The following is a 17102-nucleotide window of genomic DNA, read 5'->3' on the forward strand; positions in this document are numbered from 1 at the left end:
TAATTCTGTGTCCATTGGAATAAAGGGTGACCGAATAAGTGACTCGCCTAAGCCAAAATTCAACCAGGTTGTTAGTGTTTCAGATAATCATGTTGTTATGTTTATGTGATAGGAATAATGATCATATGTCAATAAATGTTTGTGAATTTTAAACGTTTTTAAATTGACAACATGAGTTAATTGTTTTCTCTTTATTAAAGAGAGGATGATAAGTGGAGTGTCGGTGGATAATGGGGCCCTTATTATGTTATTTTGCGAGTGGATCTAAGGGTCAAGGATGGGCGGGCGAAGTGTGGGAGCAATGCTACCAAGCTCCCTTGTTTCAAGTGTACCGTGTGTTTGTGATCGTTTAATTGGTTTGTGCTTTTTTTGTTAGTCCTCGGTGAGTTTTAATTGTTCGTCCCCTAGGGCTATGGTTGACTGGGATGGGACCGCCCTGAAGATGGCACCCTGAGCTTGCTGGGAACCTTCACCATAGCGCCACAGTAGGTGGCTCGTAACAAGTGTTTTGGATTGAATTTAAATGCAGTCTAAAGATGTTATAAAATGCAAGCCATTGCAAATATCCCAAAATAAATAAAATACATTGCTTATTCGTGTAAAACAAGAATATTAACTTTATTACACTAATACAAATTATAAAAACTCTCCATTAAATTTGATCGTAACTAAGTTTACTTCCTCTACTCAGCTTTTTATGACATCGAAATTGATATTGCTTCATCATCCAAATGGTTTTTCATTTTTCCTCCTACTTAGTTCAGATTTCCAAAAAACTCCATTTCAAAAATAATTTGCGTCTCGTGAATTACAGCAATGTTCATAACTTTAGTTTGTATGTATTTTTTTATTTTTAATAAAACAAATTTTTAGAATTTTAACACTTTTTCTTGTGTTCAGAAAAAAAAGACTGCGACGGTAGGGATCAAAAAATTGGCCTGCTTGGCTAGGGATCTTTAAGCGAGTGCTTCCAAAATGTATCGAGCGCAGTGCATTTTCATAACTCCGTGTGGAGGACTGCAACGAAAGATGTATTGAAATCATAACTCTGCATTGCACTACTTCCAAACTTTTTTGCTGGGAATGTTCAAAAAAATGCATTGTAAACAATCCCACTTGTTGCTTTTATTTTGAAGTTTTAGGAATTCAAGAAAAACAAGAGTTCTGTAGATTTTTTTTCATTTAAATGTACCTTTTTACTTACACCATGATGCGGTTACGGAAATAAATTAAGCTGCCTTGCCTGCTTACCTTGCGTGCTTCTGATAAAATAATAAAAAATAAAAGGGCAACCCAGTTCGAAATTTGCTCGGCCTTCTTTATTCTTTTATTTTTATTATGTCAGAAATGAAGCAAGCCCAGCAAAATGTTCGATGCCAAAGATGACATTCAATCATGGGTGCAAGTGATCTAGCATGTCATCTTTTTAGCATCTTCATCGATGAATTTTGTATGAGCGTGGACCCCAAAAGATGACGTTCTTTTCTGGATCCTAAGCATGTCATTTTCACCCATGCTTTGACATGTCATTTTAACCAATGCTTTGGCATGTCATTTTCACCAACCCCTTGGCATGAAATTTTCATGTCTTGTTTGGAAAATGGAAATGCTGTATTGAAATATGGTTTTCATGAAAAACAAAACTCTTTATTAATTCAAACGAATTCATGAAAAAGCTACAATTAATTTATCAGTTTAGTTTTTCAAAAGTTTACATCTAAAATTGCAATGTAATCACCACCGCTGCAACGCAAAAGATTACTTCCTCCGTTCTCCGCAACTGATAAGGCCCCGGCACATACGGCGAGTTGAGCGTTGCGTTACAACAACCACATGAAAACTGCAAGAACAAACTTGGCATCACTTACACATTTTACATGTGGTTGTTGTTTTCAACGCGCAACGTGTCACAAAACGGACCGTATGTGCCGGGGCCAATATTCTTTCATCTTACAAAAGGTTTTTTCAATTATCTTCCCATCACCAGTTCAGATTTCAACATGGACTCCAAATGCACTCCTTTAAGTATTTTTATTTCGTAAATTACTTTTATTTTATAATTTTGTTATTTTATAACAACATTTTGGTAATTTACACTCTTTTGTTTAGTGACGGAAATATGTAGGGATCTACAACCCGGCTTGCTTTAGGGATCTCTAAGAACAAAATGTAACGAACGGGGAGGAGAGACTTTTTATGGAAAATACCATTTATGCTTAATTAATTTATTTTTAATTGTTTCTTTCCAAAAGTAGTTTCTTCTTTATTTTCAGATTCTTGTTCCTTTTCGTTTCGGACTTTTTTTTCAAATTCCAAGAAGCGAGATTTGATTGATTTCATTCTATGTCAGATTTAGAACAGACAAGGGAACTTTTAAAATAGCAATGTGTGCAGTCCGATTCTATTTTTAGCTCGATGGTTGGGACTTCATATAATACCAATTGTTTAGAAGTTTTAGTTGTTTGATATGCAGGAAATGTAAGACAACATCACGACGACAGTTCTAACAACTTTGGTCTGTTCCAGAAACTGCAAGAATCTACTTATTTTTACTACGATAACAATTTTTCCTTTATGTTATCGGAAAAAATAGTAAAAATTAGTAGATTTTTGCAGTACTGGAACATACCAAAATGAAAATAAACAGGTGTGTAATAAAAACACAAACATCATCTCTATTGGAGCGATGGAATGGGTACAAATGCTGATGAAAAGATCGGATCTTTCACGACTTCCTTTGCATTGGTTCAAATCCTAATGAAAAGATCGGATCTTTCACGACTTCCTTTGAACCAATGCAAAAGATGACATGAAATCACGTCATCGCAAAGAACACCTTCCATCAAATTTTGCTGGGAAGGCAATCAGGCAAGGCTGCTTATGTACACAGGCCTAGAGTTGTACAATCTAGTTCATTTGAAAGATCTAGTTCAATAGCTCAGCTCTTTAAACTGAACTAGGTCAGTAATCTAGTTCATAGTTAACTGTCCAGTTCAATCATTCGGATCATGGTATAAGTAAAGAGGTAGATTAAATGAAAAAAATCTATAGAACTCTTGTTTTTCTTGAATTCCTAAAACTTCAAAATAAAAGCAACAAGTGGGTTTGTTAACAATGCATTTTTTGAGCATTTTATAAAAAACGCGAAAAATGAATGAAGAGCTAAGTTTTCTCCACATAATCGATTTGTGAATATGATAAACTGATTGTTTCAATGCAAATCTCACCAATTTCTTCCATACAAATGGTCTAAAAACAATTTTAAAAATCATTGAATTCGATTGTTTTTAAAATTGTTTGGCATATTATTCAAACACCACACACATACACAGTTTGTTTTGAAGTTTTAGGCATACTCGAATGAAAAAATTTAAATTGACATAAAGCTTTTGCTAACCTTTCTTATTAAACCATGATTCGGATAAAAATCGTTCTCGGTTCTTAATAGGTCGTTTGATGAAAACGCATACATACACCAAATACAAACAAACAAAAGACTAATATAATTTAACTACTCCATATCAAAAATATTAAATTTACATAGTTTTATTGCATTCTTAAAGAAAGATTAATTAATTTTAGAAAAAACATACTTCATTTAGGTGACTGGCAAAAATCTTATGTTGTGTGTGTAGAAATTGTCATTGCGAAAAAGCTTTGTGCGTGTGTGTTTCTTTTTATGTTTTCCCTTTTTTCTGTCCAAAAAAGCAGATTCATTAGGTAATCGATTCGACATATTGTAATATGTTATGTCTCTATGTTTTTGTAGAAATCTTCATTTTCGGGCAGCTATTCCATGTACCTTGATCCAAAACATAAACAAACTGATCACATTACGAAGGCATCCCTTAACATAGACGACGCCGTCACTTTATGTATTTGTGAACGACATGTTGAACTAGATTGTGAAATGTTCGTTGATCGTACGGCCACCGACTGATTATAGTTCAGTGAACTATTGAACTATAATGAACTATATCCACTGATCTAGTACATACGCTCTTTTCAATGAATCGTTCAATTGAACTAGTTCGTTCATGAACTATACAACTCTACACAGGCCTTAACAAATGAGAGTTGGTCTGTTCCGGTACTGCAAGAATCTACTAATTTCTACTATTATTTTCGATAACATAAAGGAAAAAAATGTTATCGTAGTAAAAAATAGTAGCTTCTTGCAGGGCAACTTAGTTCGAAATTTGCTCGGCATCCTTTATTTTTTTATTTTTATTATGTAAAAAATGAAGCAGGAAAGCAAGGCAACCAGGCAAATCAGCTTATGTACCCAGGCCTTTAGAGATGGGACATATTTTACCGTCGTTCGGAGAGTAATTTAAATTGAACAATGTACAAAAATCGTTCTTCGCTCTAACAATTTTGTATGGAAAATGAAGTAATTAATACATAAGGTGTGTCTTTTTACGTGATAATTTGTAATAATTACACAGCAAAAAGTTTGCATCCGCAGATGCAGTTAAATCGCTAGAACAATTGCCGCTGGAGTACATCTTTTCCTATGAATTCACCTATGAATTTTACAGGAGAGCGTGCAGCTAGGATGCACTCCATTTTGCTTCCACGGCACACTGCTGGGATGCACTCGATTTTCGATCCAAATCACAGCCTTTAATGTAGTGTTTTGGATGGAATTAAAATGCAGTCTATAAAATGCAAGCTATAAAATGCAAGCCATTCAAATATCGCAAAAACAATAAAATACATTGCTTATTCGTGTAAACAAGTATTGGTCTGTTCCTTTACTTTTGAAAATGGTAAAACCGGCAAAAGTAGCAAAAGTTGTGAACTGCTCTCATATGAATTGTGTGGTGTCAGAAGTAAAGGAACGCTTTTCGAGTAAAAAGTGGTAAAACTTGAAGATTCTCGCACGTAAAGGAACAGGGCTAATATTAACTTTATTACACTAATACAAATTATAAAAACTCTCCATTAAATTTGATCATAAGGTCATGTTCATATTATAGCCTTTTGCAGGGTTAACCTTCTTAATGAGGATTTATTTGACGTATACGCAAAGGAATTGGCATCTGAAACCCAGTGGGTTTGTTAAATCCGGTTATATATAAACGTACTATAACTGACTTTAGTTCCTCTGCTCTGCTTTTTGTGACACCGCAACTGATATTGCTTCATCATTCAAACGGTTTCTCATTTTTCCTCCAATTGCAGTTCAGATTTCCAAAAAAGCTCCAACTCCACTTAAAACATATGCTCTGTTCCAGAACCTGCAAGAGGATACTATTTTTTACAACGATAACATTTTTTCCTTCATGTCATCGACAAAATAGTTAAAATTAGTAGATTCTTGCAGTACTGGAACAGACCAATAATTTGCGTTTCGTGAATTACAGCAATGTTCGTATCTTTAGTTTGTATTTCTTTATTTTTTTAAACAAATTCTTATAATTGTAGAGCCTCTATCTTGTGTTCAGAAAAAAACTGCGACTGTAGGGATAAAAAAATGTGCTTGCATGGCTAGGGATCTATAAGCGAGTGCTTCTAAAATGTATCGAGCGGAGTGCATTTTTCATAACTCCGTGTGGATGGACTGCAACGAAAGATGTATTGAAATCATAATGCTTGGTTTACATTGACGAAATCCACTCGATGGCAACTGTCAAATCCATAGGTTAAACGTCAAATGAAATCCAGATGAGATTTCATTTGACGTTTGAGCTATGGAATTGACAGTTGAAATCGAGTGGATTTCGTAAATGTAAACTTAGCATAACTCTGCATTGCACTACTTCCAAACTTTTTTGCTGGGATTATTACGAAATGTTGTCTTTTTACACAAAAGTTCAGTAAAAGAGAGCGAAGTGGAGAAAAAATTTGACAGTTGTTCGCTGAGAAATTGGTAAAGGTTGCTGAAAGAATTTTTTCCAGCAACATTTATGGGGTTTCTACACGGTATGTTTTTTACATATTTGTGCACACCAACTGTCACTTTTTACAAATCTAAATTTTGTACACATGGTGTGAACCATACAGAAATTGCAATGCATGAAAGTGTTATGTGCATACATATTTAGCCCTGTTCCTTTACGTGCAAGAATCTTCAAGTTTTGCAACTTTTTACTCGAAAAGCGTTCCTTTACTTCTGACACCACACAATTCATATGAGAGCAGTTTACAACTTTTGTTACTTTTGCCGGTTTTACCATTTTCAAAAGTAAAGGAACATACCATTTATATTTTTCGAATAGAACGCGCTCTATTCTCATCTGCACAACCAAAGGTAAACAGCTGTTTTGTTTGTACGCGATATAAATAAAGAAAACAGAAAACGAATGAAAAATAAAATTTTTCCGTGCAGAAGGAATTACATATGGGCGAAAAAAAGTGACAGTTGCTATGCATGAATATGTAAGTCCTGGTCCACACTAGAGCGATTTCAATGAAGTAATTTAATGAAATTAGGCGTTCTTAGATCGGGTTCCCCACTACCGAAATTTCATAAAATTACTTAAGTATGGAACTCGATGTACGAACGTCTAATTTCATTAAATTATTTCATTGAAATCGCTCTAGTGTGGACCGGGACTAAAAAAGATACCGTGTAGAAACCCCATTAGCAAGTTCAATTAGCAGTTTTTTAATCATCTGCTAATGGTCAGCTGCTCAATGTTTATCTTATTTTTGCGGAAAAATACTATAAATATTAGGATTCTGCTATATATATATGGGTTGTTTTGTTAATATATTAATTATTTTTTATTTACTTTGCTTAAAATTTAAGAGCCTTTTCATTGCTTTGGAGTTAGTATTTCTTTCATGCATTGGCGCCAATGTTTTTGTTTTGGTTATCAACTGTTATCTTGCTAAAGTTTACTAAATGCTGTCTTTTTACTCCTTTCTCTATTTTCGCATCAAAGAGTAAAATCTTCCTTACTCTCTGAAAAGAAGTTACTGAATAATAATTACTGAAAAAGTAAAAGACACAACTATATATAATTTGGGCTCGAACAACGAATATAGAGCCAATTACCGTCAGTATGAACAAGGCATAAAACACCACATAGCTTTGTTCCTTTACTTTTTTAATCGTAAGGGTGGTAAAAGAGAAAAGTGTCAAAATTGCTCTCTCATGAACATTTTTACCAGAAAAGTAAAGGAACGGAAAAATGGTAGATCTGGCAGCAATGTCAAAAAGAAACATAAAAAAATCAATTTTCCTCTTTTATTTCACAGTTTTTAATTTATTTTTGTCAGCGTTCGACTTTTTCTTCTGTTTTACGTCCATTTTCTTTTTCATTGTGAAATAATCGTCAAACAAAAGTCGAAAAATCAGTTCTGCGATTTTTTACCTGCAGAAATTTTGCTGGTAGCCTGTGGTAGAAGAGGAAGCCATTTTCGCTCTCTCTACTCTCACTCTCTTAAAAATTGCTTCCAGTTTTGCCACTTTTCGGGGTTAAGGAACGCTTTGCAAGTTAAAAATGGTAAGAAATGGTAACCTCAGGTACGTAAAGGAACACAGCTCATAATAGAAAGTCGATCTTTCGATTTTCTATGAAGTCAAAAACCGACTTTGAGTTTTAGTTTCTTCAAATCAAAAAATCGAGGAATCGATTACTCAAAAATCGACTTGCGTACTCCTAGTTTCGATAGTAAATTTCGCAGAATAGTTCCTTGATTCATTCTGTATATTTCATTTAATATAATAGTTGTTTATATTTTAAGTAAACTTTGCATCATTCTCGTCCCAACTACCTCTAGAAGGATTTTCAAATCCTTTTTCATCTCATCAATCATTTTTGGAGTCTGATATCGTTTTATTGGATTTCGTCATCACATTCCAAAATCTTTGAATTCATCAAGTCATTCAGTTCAACCATCATCCCAATTGTTATTTTTCGAAACTTCAAACTTGGAGTGATATCTGCAGTGGTCTTGTGAAAAGAGGGGTATCAGTAGTGAGAAGAGTGCAGGATGGCAGAAAGGTCATCAAAGGTGTAACAAAAGTACGAATTATACGAAATAATTCGATGCATATTGATACTCAGTTGATAATGCAATGGTCAGTGAAAGCACTACGTGGAAGCGAGCAATAACAAATGTGATTGAGGGTGTCTCAGAGGGATTTGTTGACACAGACAATTTGTATTTCTATTATAACTCCCATGGAGGTCCTTATGTAGTGTATGTTGATACCGAGCCTAAAAATGGCGTGACAATAGTCTTAAATCCTTGGCGCGTCACGTCAGATCTTTAGAATCAAAGATGTCATGAATGTTACCAAAATTGGAATGCAAATGCTGGCAATGCCTTGGTTAAGGATGAACGTATGATATCAGCCCGTCTGCATCCTAAGATTCTTCTACATTTCTTATCCAAGCGGGGATTAATCTATCCAGTGGACAAAGGCCAATGAGGGGATAAAGGCCAATTCCATTAGCACAGTGCCAATATTAAAGATTGAAATGTTAATGAGAAAGAAGAGTGATGAGTAGACATCGGATTTTGCATATTTGCATATTTTTTAATATTAAAGATACGAAGATTCTGATTGGACCAAAATTCGTTTCAAAGAAATCTAAATTCAATGGCAGGGTCATATTTCGTATTTATTTTGCATATTTGCATATTTTGCATATGCACAAAATATGCAAAAAATATGCAAAATATGCAAAAAATATGCAAAATATGCAAAAAATATGCAAAATATGCAAAAAATATGCAGAATATGCAAAAAATATGCAAAATATGCAAACAGATTTTGGTCGAAAATCTTCATAAAAGTCGTTAAATTGTCATTTAAAGTTGGAAAAACCATCAAAAAATACATAACAGTGTTCTAAACTAAGACTGTTGACCAACAACGTCGATTTTTTCAGCAGATTATTATGTTATTGAGACCATTTACGACAGTGTGGTGTAGGGTATAAAAATATGCTATCGTAATACCATTTTTTTATTATTAAACTATGTAAAAATATAAAATTTTAAAAATATCAAACGTTTTATGGAAAATTCAATATTTTCTTTTTGTAGCATCTTAATTTAATTTGGTTTTAACTCAAAGGACCAAATCGATCTCGGATTTTTTAGCCGGGGAGTCGCCTAATCTTTTAAGTATCGTTAGATTTTAAGATTGCCAAAGTTTGAGCACAATTCGAATATGTTAAAAGGTGGTACTGGGGCATCGTAGTTATGAAAATCTATTTTTTTTTTTCTTTTTGGCGACTTCGACGGCCCTTACATGTGGAACGGTTAAAGCTACTTGCCCGTATTATGCATTTAACTAAAAGCTATTCTGTTCTTAACATTTCTTGCCGAACAACAAAGTACGTAAGTGTTACTGAATTCCAGATAATAAACCCAATGTCCCGAAAAAGGCCTTAGGGCAAAAATGGAGTCTATTTAAAAAAAAAAAACAAATTTTTTCTTCCTATATTATCAAATTTTTGCGAATGAAAACGAATATATTTTACTTTATTTGAAAATGTTGCCTATTAGGGCGAAGGTCTATTTTTTCTATTCATTTCTCGTTGGAGTCGAGCTTAATGACCGATGATGTTTTCAAGTGAAAAAGGAAAGCTGAAGATTCGAACCCCCACAACCACCATTATGTGACAGGTTTGGAATGGCATCACTATCCATCAAATATTTCCTTTTTCAAATGTAATTTTGTTTCTACAAAGATGGACATTTGTACATTCATTTTATGGCTTCAATGACAAACGCTTACATTTTGTTCATACATATTTTAATTTACTTATGCCCGTAATTTCAACGCCTGGGTAAACAAGTAGGTAGCTACCTATTAGTTATCTTTACCTACGCGCCAATTACCGAGGCGTGTAAATTTTGAAATCATGTGGTAATATAGGTGATTTTCATTCATGATTTCGCAAAATCATTGTCACATAGAAGTGTTTTACAACTTTTAACACATTGGCAACGATTAACCACGTAAAATCCTTGGTGTAAGTAACACGGCCATTTTTGACTCGGTAACGTTACCTATGCATTGACATTATAAAATGTTGCTTACATGGGAGATATCTGTGAACTCATAGATAGCTACATCTTGAAATTACGGGCATTAAGGGACTGACATAATGTAGTTTTGGAACCATCTGGGTACAGATGACAACTTGGTGATGAACTCGACTTCTTGCTATGACGCTCACAATTTTCAAGATATTTGCCATCCTTTACCCCTCCTGGTAATTGATGTTCTGTGGGCAAGTTGCATTATCTTTTTCAAGAAATTCAGAGTTAAAGTTTAATCTCTTGAACACCAATTAAGTCTCATTTGTAATTATGCCTGGTAAACCTTTTTCTAGGAATTTCGGCAGTTGATTTTTGTAAGTTTGGATAGATTATTTCTGGAGAAATTTCTATCTTTGCTTTGTTAAGATTTTTGTCGTCTTTTGGATCTTTACGGTGTTTTGCACTATCAGATCAAACAATGCCAGACCAATAAATTCAGGACTAAGGTACCACATATGATTTATCATTTTGTTATTTCCTTTATCTGATATTTGTTTGTGAATGCCTTTCGTATTAAGTAAATCTTCAATGCAGTTTAGGTCTTGTTTTGGACCTAAAAATATTTCCGAATATCGTTTTCACTATTTTTTGTATTAAACTCAATCTATTGTCTCTATTTCTTTCTAAACTATTGATAATGTTTACCCAATATATCCTATATTATATCTATATTAACATTATCTTGTTTACGTTTTGTAAAATCAATAACCCAAACTCTCACTTATAACACTCAGTTGTTGTCGTGTGGGATACCAAATAAATAAATAAAATAGAAAAAACATTCTGGGCGTCCAGTCTCGAACGATTTAAACGCAAGGTGCTTCTTCGGCCTCTTGTTCTTGGGAAGTGGGTTAGGCAGTAGTTTTAAAACACTCTCGCCTACTTCGAACTTGGATTTGGCAATCGCAGACTATTCTTATAGAAGTCGCTTGAATATGTTTGGTTGATGTCCGGATGTGCTTCCAAACTTGCAGTCAAAAATCCCTCTCAACAATTTTCTAACAAGTTTGTACGGTGGTACAGAAGCTCTCGACCTAATATCTGCTCGAGCTGATGAGACCCCATTTTTCTAGGAATTTGTACACTGCTAGTTCTTGTTTCTCCCATGAGCTACTGTCAGTTTCAGGAACACCTAGGAGTTGTTCTTTACCCCCATGTGATACCAGAACAGCAACCCGTTTTTTTCTTCCCTGTTTTGAGAATATCTGGTAATAGTTTTCCATGCCAGTGTACACAAATAGCCTCGTTCCTTGAAGCTGTTGCGTTTATTTTTCGCGGTTTATTATCTGCTGTTCACGGATAAAGCTTCTAGAGATCTTATATTTGTAGGGATCCTCTCCGATATCTTCTACTGTAGCCATAATGATACTAGTAACGTTCATATACACCTTACAGGGGTCCAATTGCATAGTTACGATGTATTCGGGACAGATGGTTCTTCAGATTCTACGATACGTTTAGCATCAAAACAAGACCTAGACCTCATTGAAAATGTATTGAAATATGAAAAAATTGACACACAATTTTCCGAAAAAGGAAATAACAACATAATTAATAATCTGTGGTATCTTAGTCCTGAACTTGCTGACCTGGCATTGTTTGATCCAACGGTGCAAAACGCCGTAAAGAGTCAAAAGGCGACAAAAATCTTAACAAAGCAAAGTTTACAATTTCTTCAGAAATATTCGATCCAAACTTCCAAAAGAGCAAATGCCGAAAATCCTGGAAAAAGGTCTGGCATAATTCTTGTTGTTCAAGAGATTAAACATTAACTCCGAATTTCCATGAGGCGCAAAGGATGGTAAACAACTTGAAAGTTGCGAACTACATAGCAGAGCGTTCTTCAAGTAGTCAGCTGTACCCAGATAGCTCCAAAACCACATGATGTCTGACTCTCAAATAAATTTAATTTAGAACAAAATGTAAAAGACATTTGTTTTCATTCCAAAAATTGATCAAAATGAAGATAATGTTTTTTAATAGTCTCCATTTTCGCACAAAGGCGTACCTAGTCACGTTTTCGGGACATTGGCTTTATTATATCGAATTCTATAATACCTATTTAGTATTAGATTTATTATATATACATATATTTGTTGTTCAGCAAGAAATGTTAAGAACAGAATGGCCTTTAATTTAATGCTTAATATGGACAAAAAGCTTTAACCATTCCAGAGAAATCGGTCGCCGATATCGCTAAATAGCCAAAAAATTGAGATTTTTATAATGTCGAAGCCCCAGTGGCACATGTTAACATATTCCAATTGTGCTCAAACTTTGACAGTCTTAAAATCTGACCAAACTAAAAACTTTATGCGGTTGCCGCCTTAAAAAATCCGTCATCGATTTGTTCCCTTTAAACAATAACCAGCCCAACGCTACAAATTATAACAAAGAAAATACTGAATTTTACATAGAACGTTTGATATTTTATCAAATTTTATATTTTTGCATAGTTTAATAATAAAAAAAAATTGTAGTACAATACCATTCTTTTATACCCTACACCACACTGGTGTAAGAGGTCTCGATAACACAATAATCTGCTAAAAAATCGACGTTAAGCGGCCAACTATCTTAATTTAGAATAATTTGAAGATTTTTGACGATTTTTCTAACATTAATTGACAAATTTACGACTTTTATGACGATTTTCGGCCAAAAACTGTTTGCATATTTTGCATATTTTTTGCATATTCTGCATATTTTTTGCATATTTTGCATATTTTTTGCATATTTTGCATATTTTTTTGCATATTTTGCATATTTTTTGCATATTTTGCATATTTTTTGCATATTTTGCATATTTTTTTGGCATATTTTTTGCATATTTTTTGCATATATTTTGCATATTTTTTGCATATTTTTTGCATGTTTTTGATATGACCCCAAATATCGAAATGTTGACCCTTAAAACGCCTAGATCCAAAATTTGAGTCCAATCAGATGAGAAATTAAAAACATGCAAAAATCCGATGTCTAGTGATGAGTTAGTAAAGACAAAACACGTCAAAATGTTCAAAGTGGTACAGGTGCCTGTTGAAATTAAGATATATAACATATCGAAAATTAATTTCCTTCGTCAGATTACTCAATGCTCAATGTTACCGCTGTTACAGTTATAAACATTTCGCTAAACATTGTAAGCAGAGAATGCCTACATGTCCAATGTGTTTTACACCTCATGAGGTGGGGAATGTTTGTAGCAATGGGCCAGTTAGATGCACCAACTATTATACTGACCACAAACCAACTGGAAAAAGTACCCGGCCAGAAACAAGGTATATATTAAACGGATAATGACGTTAGAAAAACTCTCAGTTAACGAGACAAAAACCAAAGTACCCGACTGTTTTTAGTAATAAATTCTATTTACTTGATCATAACATTGAAGGGGCCTTCCCAACACTTCAAGTGCCAAAAAACTTGCCCAGGGAAAAAAAGTTACCAGTCATTTTCCAAGATAACTAAATCTAACAAGAAAAAGGAAGGTGAGAAGACAAAGAGAATTCAGCATGCCAGGAGGTGAAACTTTTGAATCGCAGAGTGGCACTGCACTTAGAAAACTAACTAACTCTTCAATGAGTAGAACATAATGTACAAATCGCTAATTTCTATGGGGCACTGCACTTAGAAAACTATAAAATAATAATTGATGACGATTTTTTAAAGGGTTATCCTCTACAAAGTCGGTATTTGGCTTGCCCATTATAAAGCAATTGTTTGAAGAAAAATAGGTTTCATAACAGATAAAAGAAGATTTTATTGGTCAGCGGATTACAGAGACCGTGGGCTGACCAGCTCTTCTCATTATTTTGTTATTTTCCCTGGTGTATGTTTGCATGTTTTCAAGACTCAAGATCCACCGTTGATTTCATGAACAAGTTTGGGATCGATAATAATCCTGCATTAGTTAATTTCATAAAGAGAATCAATTTTATCCTTTGAATTTAACTTCAGAAAGAAGTCGCTACTGATATCTATTGTCTAAGAAGGACAGCCTCTTAAAAGTTACAAGGTTTGCGTTCCTTTAAAACATATGCTGTGGTAATGCCGTGACCAGAAGCCCTGAGGGAACAACACTACGTTTAAGCACAAAAAAAGTAAAACTTCAGTGGTGATTGAGTTATGGATCACAGAATAACAAAGTCCAATCCTTACGATATGGACACTCCAGCCTTTGATTCTGAAAAATATTTGGAAAAGCTGCTCAAGGTAGTTCTTTCTTATTATTGATAATATCTAAATCTAATATTTCAATTATTCCGACGTTATAGGATTATTCTTTGAAGCAGATTATGGACACCGAAACAGCAGTTGTAAAAGACACACAAACCTTACATTCCGATATGCAAACTTTGGTATATGAGAATTACAACAAATTTATATCGGCAACTGACACAATTCGCAAAATGAAGAATGATTTCAAGCAAATGGAGTTCGATATGAACTTATTGAAGGAAAAGATGGGGACAATTACTAACTTCAGCGAGCAAATAACGGGAACACTTCAAGGCACAAGATCACAGCTTTGTAAACTGTCGGAAAAACATTCGTTGCTAAAACGTTTGCAGTTTCTATCATCATTGCCGGCAAAGTTAAAGGGACTAATAGAGGATCAAAATTATGTACAATGCGTACAAGACTATTTACATGCAAAGAAAGTTTTTGAGCAGTATGGTCAACAACCTTCATTTGAGGGTATTCGAAAAGACTGTGACATTATAATGACAGATCTAAAGCATCAACTGCGTTCAGAATTTCACATGTCAGGGAAGACAGCTGAGACTTTGACAAAAATTGGAGAACTCTTGCTACAGTTGGATGAGAAGCCTTCGGATATGGCATCAGAAATGTTAGTTTGCGCTTCGAAACGATTGCACGAGCAGATTGTTATGCTTCAAGATCAAACTGAACGTGATATGATTGAATTCGTTGACTTGGGTATCGAAGGATTCCTCAACGATCTAACTTTAGTGGTAACTGCATATTACGACATGTTTGTAGCAAAGAACTATGACGATGAACGGGATGACTTTCAGGAATTTGCTCTTAAAGAACTGAACGTATTTTTAAACGAAAATATAGAGAAATATATGACGTTAGTGCAGGACCGAGTTGAATCGGACATTGGTCTTGGAGATACGCATGTTATGCTCAGAGCATTGGATCGTCTTCATAGACGATTATTAGCAATGCGTAATATATGTTGTGGACTGGAAATTCACCGAAATACTGTCGATATTATTATTTCAGCTGCTCACCAATTAATTCAGACACATTCCAAAAATTTAAAGGACCATTTTGCTGATAGCTTAAGTTCGGTGCGTCTTTCGTTAGTTTCGACGAAAAGCGATGCAATAGTATCGGGTGTACATTTAAATGATCTCATTACCAATCTCTACGTAACACTAATGGAAAAAGTGCGCGGCGTACTACGAGATTTGTTAGTTTTTCTTCAAACTGATTGGTCTTTCAACATCAAATCAGACTACAAAGGTGCCCTATGCGTCGAAGGCATAAGAGAAAATCTCTTAATTGGCTTCTTGCGTCATATTTCCAGAGTTATCAATGGTTTTGGTGATTCATCCACATCAAGTCCACCCAACTTGCTATTGGTATTATCAAAAACCTGTCTGGAAATGGAACAAAATGGTATTCATGTACTGGTATGTTTAAACGGTTGATTGAGTGCATAGAATGACCTTCTTAAGATATCTATCAATTTTCAGATCAGTCTGGTTGACGATTTGTATGAAATAGATTCCGAGAATAGCACTACCTTAACCCACGAAACCGAAATTTCTGCTGAAATGCGGGAAACGGCACAGAATTTGCTTGATAATTATGTTCGTCTACAGGGTTCTAATATTTCCCAAATGTTGCGCAAAAGTGTGGAAACACGTGATTGGCTTAATTGTCTTGAGCCGAGAACCGTGCGAGCAGTAATGAAAAGAGTTGTGGAGGAAATGTCGTCCATTGAGACAGTCGTTGCAAGCCTGTATGAACAACAACCGAGCCACGAACGCGAACACGAACGCACAACAGCGAGCAGTGATTCAAGCCGTAAGACGCATTTTAGTAACTTGACAGGTTCAAAACAACAATTCCGTTCGAATTGGTCCAATTATACACCATCACAGCTTGAATCTTCCTATGTGTCCAATATACATAGATTGTTTTCAGAAAAAGTTGAAATTTTCACATCAGTGGATTTTTCTAAGGTGTCAATAGTTACGGGCGTTATAAAAATTGGCTTAAAGGTATTTATCACTGGAATAAAAACAAAGAATCCGTTCAACTTGTTTATTTATAGACATTACTGGAATGTGTGCGGGTGCGAACGTTTAGCAAATTTGGCCTACAGCAAATCCAAGTGGATACCCATTACCTACAAATGAATTTGTGGCGTTTCGTAAAGGATGAAAAGTTTGTAGATTTTTTCTAATCCTGTTATGTGCGATTATATATTTACTAATTCTTTCTTTAATTCCTTCAGCTTGATCAACTATTTATTGGATGAGATTTTGGGTTCAGCAGTTCACAGGTGTTTGGAGTCTACTTTAATGGAACCAAATGCAGTCGAAATTATATGTGAAAGGGGTTAGTAGATCTATTACAAATGCTCAATTTCCCTCCTCATTTTCTATTTTTATTATATGCTATACGCCAGCTTGAGGATAAAAATGTACGAGTTATGTATTTAAATGGAATTAACGTTTACACAAATATACCTATTGGAAAACAAATTTTATATATGGTCTGTTCCAGTACTGCAAGAATCTACTAATTTTTACTATTTTTCCCGATAACATAAAGGAAAAAATGTTATCGTAGTAAAAAATAGTAGCTTCTGGCAGGTTCTGGAACAGACCAATAATTTGAATTGATTGTCGCAGAACAAGGAATCCAAGAAGCCAAGGCAAATTTATATAAGGTATATGCATGAATTACAACAACTAACAAATTTAGAAAAACAAAATTATTGTTATTGAAAGTTAATTGCAAATACATTTTGAAAATTCTCTAAAATAGAACAAATTTGAATCAAAATGTGAATATAACGCATTCAGAACACTCGTAGGCAA

The 17102-nt window shown here is 34.4% G+C and overlaps 1 protein-coding gene across 11 annotated transcripts; it reads left to right on the forward strand.

Annotated features, from left to right (window-relative positions):
- Positions 1 to 7589: 7589 nt before the first annotated feature.
- Vps51 (vacuolar protein sorting 51) lies at positions 7590 to 17055 on the forward strand. 11 transcript variants are annotated; one of them, XM_073956530.1, is made up of 7 exons: positions 7590 to 7697; positions 13975 to 14229; positions 14292 to 15683; positions 15747 to 16277; positions 16331 to 16443; positions 16514 to 16617; positions 16688 to 17055. In XM_073956530.1, exons 2-7 carry the CDS (start codon positions 14143 to 14145, stop codon positions 16690 to 16692), a joined length of 2232 nt encoding a protein of 743 aa, XP_073812631.1. In that variant the 5' UTR covers positions 7590 to 7697; positions 13975 to 14142; the 3' UTR covers positions 16693 to 17055. The 11 variants fall into 11 exon arrangements, with proteins under 11 accessions (XP_073812631.1, XP_073812633.1, XP_073812642.1 ...); XM_073956532.1 differs by having other exon boundaries at positions 7590 to 7659; XM_073956536.1 differs by having other exon boundaries at positions 7616 to 7681.
- The last annotated feature ends 47 nt before the right edge of the window (positions 17056 to 17102 follow it).

The sequence above is a fragment of the Musca autumnalis genome, unplaced genomic scaffold (assembly GCF_047663935.1).
Source record: "Musca autumnalis isolate F117 unplaced genomic scaffold, ASM4766393v1 scaffold_5, whole genome shotgun sequence".
In the NCBI taxonomy this organism is placed as follows: domain Eukaryota; kingdom Metazoa; phylum Arthropoda; class Insecta; order Diptera; family Muscidae; genus Musca; species Musca autumnalis.